This window comes from Lates calcarifer, linkage group LG10 (genome assembly GCF_001640805.2).
Source record: "Lates calcarifer isolate ASB-BC8 linkage group LG10, TLL_Latcal_v3, whole genome shotgun sequence".
NCBI classification, from domain to species: Eukaryota; Metazoa; Chordata; class Actinopteri; family Centropomidae; genus Lates; species Lates calcarifer.
In genome coordinates this window covers 22,508,022-22,515,836 of record NC_066842.1, presented here as the reverse complement: position 1 = coordinate 22,515,836, position 7,815 = coordinate 22,508,022, and the positions used below count along the sequence as shown (strand labels likewise).

The 7,815-nt window shown below is 37.8% G+C and overlaps 1 protein-coding gene across 1 annotated transcript; it reads left to right on the top strand.

Annotated features, from left to right (window-relative positions):
• On the top strand, positions 1–6,967 carry syt19 (synaptotagmin XIX). Its single transcript, XM_018703504.2, has 9 exons — positions 1–187; positions 1,215–1,449; positions 1,565–1,638; positions 2,902–3,021; positions 3,508–3,693; positions 3,978–4,130; positions 4,457–4,576; positions 5,138–5,249; positions 5,347–6,967. The coding sequence occupies exons 2-9, from the start codon at positions 1,248–1,250 to the stop codon at positions 5,652–5,654; spliced, it is 1,275 nt and encodes a 424-aa protein (XP_018559020.1). The 5' UTR covers positions 1–187; positions 1,215–1,247; the 3' UTR covers positions 5,655–6,967.
• The last annotated feature ends 848 nt before the right edge of the window (positions 6,968–7,815 follow it).

Below are 7,815 nucleotides of genomic sequence, written 5' to 3'. Positions count from 1 at the left end.
GAGAGGGAGTGTGTGGAGAATGGCAAAAACAGTTGGCTGATAAGGTGCTATTTTGAATTTCTCTTTCAGACAAGTTCTTTTGTTTCTGTGAAATTTTAAGAGCTTGCAGTATGGATTTCTAGCAGAGGAAAATGGATGCATTCTTGAAGAGAAAGATGAGCTTTTGAATTTTTATTACTCACTACAGGTAATTATTTTCTATCTTTAATACTATAATGTGTTAGTTCATGATCTGAGTGGAGAGTGGGAGCAGAAGGTCTTCACATCAGTGAAAAGCTCATATATGTGACATTACAAAGTAACAGACTTGATTTCTTTGTTTTAATATGAACACTAGCTACTTCTTTGTAGCTTCTCCTTTGCAGTGTTTTATATTTTGCATGCAGTGTGAGCAGGACAAGTGCTATTTGTTTTAACTGTCTCTGATAGGGTATAATAATACCTCTACAACCAAGCCACTGTTTTACCAATTATATATACCCAAATAATAACCCAGTTATTAAAATATGCTCATTGTTTGAAACTTTGAAAAGCCCTGTTAGTATTTTGTCAGTGATCTTAGCCCACATTAGTCTGAAAAATATATGCGTCACACTAGCAGTGCAAAACCAAAGGACATTCTTTTTCTAATGATGTGGAAACAGAAGATGTCTATTGATCGACTAACATAACCAATCAACTGAGCGTTTCAGCAGCAATTACTTAATATAGGAGTGAAGGTGTTTTGGAATTACAGGCAAGTTAGCATCAATTTCTGATGCTTAATACAGCACACACCGAATGATATACTTCATTCATATTCTCCTAAACACCTTCATTCACCATGTCTTTTCCTCTTCTGTACCTTTTGTACAACAGTAGACATGACCCATGCATATTCTTGAGTTACTCTCTTACTTACTCACCCAGGTCACTAACTTTTGACATTTGTCCTGATAGGGCAGTCTTAACATGTTGTGTGACCTGGATCAGTGCTAGGAGCCCTATGAAAAGTGCAGCTCTAATGCCAAGGTTAAACTGTTAATACTAATGCTGCAGTTGCTATTCACTCCTGCCACTCATAGCAGCCAAATACTGTAATTAAACTAACAAACAGAAATCATGTATCACTGATATTGTTGCTCTTTGATGTTTGAAACTCTACAATGGCTGCTAGAGGGTCCGTAAAGCCAGCCCGAAACCTCATGGCCCTCACATGTATTCCTGAATTGCAGGGGTATGTCTAGACCACATGGAGACAAAGAGTCATGCTCACTCTGATGGACTATCCAGCTCCTGTTGGGCTGCTCGCGGCTGCTGGAGAGCTGAAGATGCCATTCTCAGACTCGGTCAAGTATTGCATCCTGGGTATCTCTGTCATGCTGCTTCTGCTGGCCCTGGGCATCTTGGCCTGGCAGGCCTACAGATGCTGCAACCAGACACACACCACATACACCCAGCAAGATACAAGTGAGTATGGATCAACTTACAGTAAAACAAACATTACAGCAGAGGTTGGTGATGCTTGGTGTCTGATCAATAAGTTCATTTCGAAATGCAAACTTATGTCTGATTTTTACTCCAGTGAACAGTGACCTGCTGTACTCAGACGAAAAGTCAACAACAGCAAGAAATTACTCAGGAGCTCCAAGCACAACAGTAAGATGAGATACAGACTCCTTGTGACATTTTCTCTCATATCAGGTGGCTTAGAGTAAAAGTGGCACCCATAATATACAATATTAGCCTTGTCCAGATTTTTGTAACAAATCTATACATGTGGGTCTGTCTGGTTAAATGAAAACTGGAGCAAAGCCAGCACTGGGAAACTTGAAGGAAGTTGCTGTCATTTAGCTGATACTAAGTGATACAAAAAAAAAAAAAACTAGATGGGGCAGTCCCATGTGCCTGAGTGTGTGTCTCAGGGAGGTGAATCTCAATTATGAAATGTCCCTTTAAAAAAAAACTGAGATGAAGTAAAGGTTATGGGTGCATTCAGCTGTGACTTAAAAACTACACGTTTTAATCAAATAACTAAGAAGCTCGATATGAGCACAAGACATTCAAATATATACAGTATAAATGTAATATGCTGCTTTGTTTGAGTTATGCATTGCTGGTGCATGCAATCAGAAATACGATTGGTTTATCTATCTTATATGACAGCAAACTGACAATGTATGGTGGTTCAATGTAGTTAAAATATTTTAATAGAGAAATATAGAAACATAGAAACACAAAAACCTGTATTCAGTATAATAGAGAGTATGGAATAGTATAGAGGCCTTGTACATTCTGGACATTGTTGCAGCACTATTAGTAAATGTGGGAGATAAGTCAGGTTGTGTACAGAGTCACCCTCAGTTTGGGAGAGGTACCTGCGTAGATGTTATGCGTTTATGAACTTTTTATTTGGATAGTCAACTTTCCCTCCTGTCATTTGACAATGTATCTGTTCTACTGAGCTTAAAACAATTTGTTTCTAACTGTGTTCGGACAGGGTATATGTTGGACTTATGGGCAAAACAGAATTGGATGAAAAGTGGGTCAATGAATGCACTGTTGTCAGGGTAAGATTAAAATGGGGTTAGGGTTGCATGTAAGCAACAGTTTAGTGCAACACCACAAAATGGAGCTTACACCATCAGCATGTCTTTGACACTGTATTAATATAATTTGTTTTTGATTTCATGTTGATTGTAAAGTTCTTCTTATTTGGTTCAGTGTATTTTGATATACCGCTACCGCAAGGGTGCATCTCCAGTCTTTGGAGATTCACCAAACAGGCAACACTGTACATAAAGATTAATGAGCACTTGTTCAAACAAAGGAGAGTTGGGACTCATAAGTCAAATAGAAGCTGGAGGTGCAGTTCTTAATAACAGTACTGATAGAGGGTGCATATGCGTGCATATTCTCCAGGTGGAGGATGTCAGCACTGAGGTCCACAGGCTGAGTCGTTGTCTGTCTCAGGACCCGTTTCCCTCCTCAGGATCCAGCCAGGCAGAGGGAGACATTGGAGAGCAGGCCAACTTTAAAAAGGTAGCAGACATGACTGTATAATCCAAGGAGACAGTTCTACTCTTCATCTAATGCCTTGTGCATTTCTTATCTTTAAAAAAACTACTTGAGCCTCCCTTGCAACTTTAATTCACCCAGTGAGGCTGTAATAGGTCTAATACATTAAATAATATATACAGCAACATACTGAGAAACACAATACTTGAACTGTACATGTGGCCACATTTATATGTACATTCCTGGTGGCCTTGGTGGCACAGTGGTTAGAACTGAGCTGACAGTGCTAACCACTGCACCACCATGCAGACCTGACTGTATCCCAGTTCATACATCTATACCTGCCACCAAAGATCATTAGGATTCATCCTCTGGAAACCAAAAATGTCTCAACAAAATTTGATGCCAATCCATCCAGTTGACAAGAAAACATATATTGCACATTTTTAAGCGATATCAACATCAGCATTAGATACTTGGTGTATTCCCTAACATATGCTCTTGCACCAGGTCGACGGATCGCTACGTTTCTCTGTCTACTATGACCAGCTGCAGTCCCGTCTGGTGGTCACCGTTTTGCAGGTGGAGGGGCTTCTGGATCACAGCCAGACCTGCAGCCTCCAGCCATTTGTTAAGTTACGACTCATGTGGGCAGGATCAGAAGGAGTGGAAGTAGAAGGCTGTAAGGATGAAAAAGTAATTTTGCCTTCGTTATTTTCCACATTTGACACTCAACAAATGACATTATTCAATTAAACACCAGGCATATATAGCTTTTCCTTTCATTCTTTTCAGACCCACTTTGTGATTTAGACCAATACTGTCCAAAATTTGGTGTTGGACTTAAGTTTGTTAATTTTCCATATATGTTAATTGTTCAAAAAAATGTCACACTGTCCTTCAGTTTTTCTTTTAAAACCTTGGAGTGTTGTCTCTGTACTGTATAAAGGTGTTATGGGTTGCTGCTGTGATCCTCTTAGGGTGAAGGGACGCCACCTGTTCTGTGGTCCGTGTTGCAGGAGTGGCGGACTCGCATTGTGAAAGGCAGCTGTAACCCTTTATTTGGAGATCAGTTCAGCTGTATTCTTCAGCAGGATACAGATTCGCTTCATCACATCACCCTCAGGATGGAGGTCTTGCAGTACACATCTCTCACTTTCATTACACTCTCTTTATTTTATCAGTAAGACTAGAAGACAATCTGAAAATAAGTTCTATTTTTGCTTATCTGCACTAACACTGCACTTCCAAAGCTACAATAAATAAAACTACATGCAGATCACATGTTTTCTGTCATACTGCAAGGTCAAAAGGATTTTAAACTGATTGAACCTTACATAGAATGCACTAAGATACATATGTCAGAATTTACAATTAATAACAGGATATTTTATTGATTAATTTTCAAATGTGTAATGCTGTAAGTGAATCGTCTGTGCTGTGTCTGTGTGCATCACAGGTGAGGGACTTTGATAAATTCTCCAGACACACAGTGTTAGGAGAGGTGAGGGTTCCGTTAGGACAGCTCAACATCTCCTACCCTCTTGAGCTACAAGAGGATCTGCAGATACCCCAGAAGGTATAGAAAGACACGATGTATAAAAACACACACATTCGTAATCACATAAGTTGTTCTCATTTTTCAGTTGAGTTGAAACTTGCAAAAGTAAAGGTACACAATAGAATATCTGTTATCATTGTGTTATGTTATAGTATGCATTTATATATCTACTCACGCTAAATTATTTTCATCTTGATATTGAGTTTGATTGCTTTTTTGCTCTTATGTTTAATTTCTGGAGTGTATGGTTATTATCATTATTATTGCTATTATTATTAATAATAAACATTGTCTCCTTTCTCGATTACTCCCCCTCAATCAAAAATTGAAGATGATTTGTTTTTGGGTTTTTTTAAAAAGGGAAAAGAAAAGAAAACAAAAGCTGCAAATCCTTATATTGGAGGCTGAAACAAGTGAATGGTTAGAGTTGTTGACTGATGAACAAACTAAACAATGAATCAAGTATTAAAATTGTTTCTGCCAAATGTTTCTCATACTGGATTCCAACTACTAAGAGAATAAATCTGTCTTTTGAATGCACATTATGCTGAAGTCTTTATTCTCTCACTTTCTGGGCAGGATCTCGTGGGAGAGGTGCTGCTGTCATTGAAGTTTCTTCCCACTTCTCAGAGGCTAGAGGTTGGTCTGCTAAAGGTCAGAACAGTCCTCCCTGAGATACGCTCAAATACAGGTAAATAACTAACATCTTCACAGAAATAAAGCCACCAGCAGTTATACATATGCAGTCTAGCGTACAGTTACTCATTTGTTTTCCTTGTGTTGTACAGCCCTGTATGCCAGGATCAGCGTCCAATGCAATCAGTGCAAGTTGAGGTACCAAAAGACCTCAGTAGCAGCCCGGGGCCTAGTTACTGTCTTCAATGAGGTGCTCATGTTCTCTCTGCCAGAGTCTCCTCTGGAGCAGTGCAAAATTATGGTCTCTGTGTATGAGACTCACCCAACAAGGAAATCAACCAAACATCTGATAGGACAGTTGACTGTGGGGAAGGAGAAGAGCTCAGAGGACAAACACTGGAACTTGATGATGTGCTCAGTCCGCCAGCCAATAGCAAAGTGGCATGGCCTGCTGATCTGAGGTATAGCACATGAATTCCCTCCCCTGGACTTGTTGGAAGCCCATACTTGCTTGTATCTAACTAGAGGCTGTGATGCTTCTGCATGAGGCTGCTGAGGCATCCACACCTGCTTAACTAAAGGCCAAACAATGGACTTCTTTCCCTGTTCTCTCAGAACAGTGGAGTGGCTGCTCAGCTGTAACTTTGGGTTACTCAATCTAGTTGTTCACTCATGTCTCTTTCATCTCTCTTTTTAGCTTCAAATTTCATCCTATTGAAATGACTCTTAAGAGCTGACCTTTGTAATCATCACTTCTGGAGATGTGCATTTACTGTACACACTCACATACCTGTTGTCTGTGTTATGTAATATTTATCTTAAATGCTACTCTTTTGTGCCTGATTTAAAAACTGTCAACTCCACATTATTAAATCTCTATATTTCAACTGAATGTTCAGTAAATTCAGCACTTCTTTGAATAGGTATAAACTAATGGCTTATATGGTACAGAAACCAAACAGTTCATTTAGAGTTGGTGTTGAAGAGGAGTGGCCAGGGCTTGAAGTGAAGTTTTTAGTTATTTTAAGGCTGAGGGGTATTTTTGTCATTGTCATTTCCTGCACTGATTTTACAACAGGCCTTTGCTGCCACCTGTGGGTAATCTTTATTTGTGTAAGCAGGGAAAAAAACTGCAGTACAGGGTAGGGTGTGTTAGTGTTTTACCTTGGAGCAGCCAATTACTGAAGTTAGGACTGGAACTAATACTAATGATAATTATTGTTGTAAATGATAGTTGGTATTTTGGATATTTTTATTTACCAATTAATAATTTGGTCAGTAAAATGTGACTATATCAAACAACAATTTATTACCATCACATCACCATTTGAACAGAGTTGTTTAAAATGTGAATTGAGTGGATACTTACTGTAACATTTCAAAGTGAATCCTATGAAAAACAAGTTTTAAAAAAAGTATAACAAACTTTGTTTTGGTTGATGAATTCTATAATAATTCCATAATCCATTACTCATTTGTAACTGAAAACTTTTCTGTTGATCACAAGCAGTTATTATTAAGCTGTTATGCTAAATTTGATGATGATGCCACAGAGAAATGGGGAAAGCTGGACAAACAGTCTGAATGCAGACACAAAAAGAGTTGGTTTGTGTGAATGTACTGGAGGCCATTATAAGAATAAGGATTCTTCAGTAGAGTGAGAGCAACATCACTTAATAATTTCAAACCTCTGATGACTGCTATGAAACAACATGCTGGAACAACAAGTACAGAATGCATGAAAAACAAACAAACAAACAAACAAACAAAAAAACCATCAGATTAACTCTAACCTGAATTTTGGCAAAATTGAATAAACAACTGGATGAAACAAACAAACTGAACTGAATGAAATGTTTCACATTTAGTACTTAAGTACTTAAACACTTTAGTACATTACTTCTCCGAAGTAACAATAAGTAAGAGTTATGTTATTTAAGTGTGTTTAAGCTGCTGTCTCCAGCTCATGTGACTGAACTGGCCCAGAACAGGATCTGTAATGATATCTGTCATCACAAGTGACTTGAGCTTATTAGTTAATAGTTAATAAAAAATTCAATTAACACTAACTGCATGAAACTGAATTTAATGTTTCACATAAGATACATAGAATAGAATAGAATAGTACCTTGACAGGAAATTGCTTTGTTATTGCTCTGTTACAGCAGCAGCACACCAACCAACACCAAATATAAATTTAAATAAAATTAAAAGTGACAAGTGAAACCAAGAAGAAAGTGAAACAAGAGCCATACTCTAAAAAGTTTTCCATACCTGAAACTCTCTGTCAAAAGTCTATTGCATAATTAATATTTTAAAATAATTGCTGAGAAAAAAGAGAATAAGCTCATCACAAGCTGGGTCTTTACCACACACTGCTCTGCTTTTTTTTTTTTTTTTTTTGACATGACATGCTTACATAGCAAAAGTTAAATATGGAATATATGCCATATAGGGTGTTCATAATAGTGAGGTGTCAAATCATCGCATTTGTACATATATACTAATTCCTTTTTAAGTAGTTTCTAATTAAACATATAATTAATAATAATTAAAAAATCTCAATTTCAATCCAATATCATATCAGCATAAAGTAAAATACAAAGGGGTACAGGTGCACA

Bases quoted from the DNA above. Each gene is read 5' to 3' on its own strand.
- syt19 (XM_018703504.2), top strand. From the start codon at position 1,248: ATGCTCACTCTGATGGACTATCCAGCTCCTGTTGGGCTGCTCGCGGCT. The intron at 1,450-1,564 runs GTGAGTATGGAT...TTTTTACTCCAG, and splicing joins ATACACCCAGCAAGATACAA to TGAACAGTGACCTGCTGTAC. The intron at 3,694-3,977 runs GTAATTTTGCCT...TGATCCTCTTAG, and splicing joins AAGGCTGTAAGGATGAAAAA to GGTGAAGGGACGCCACCTGT.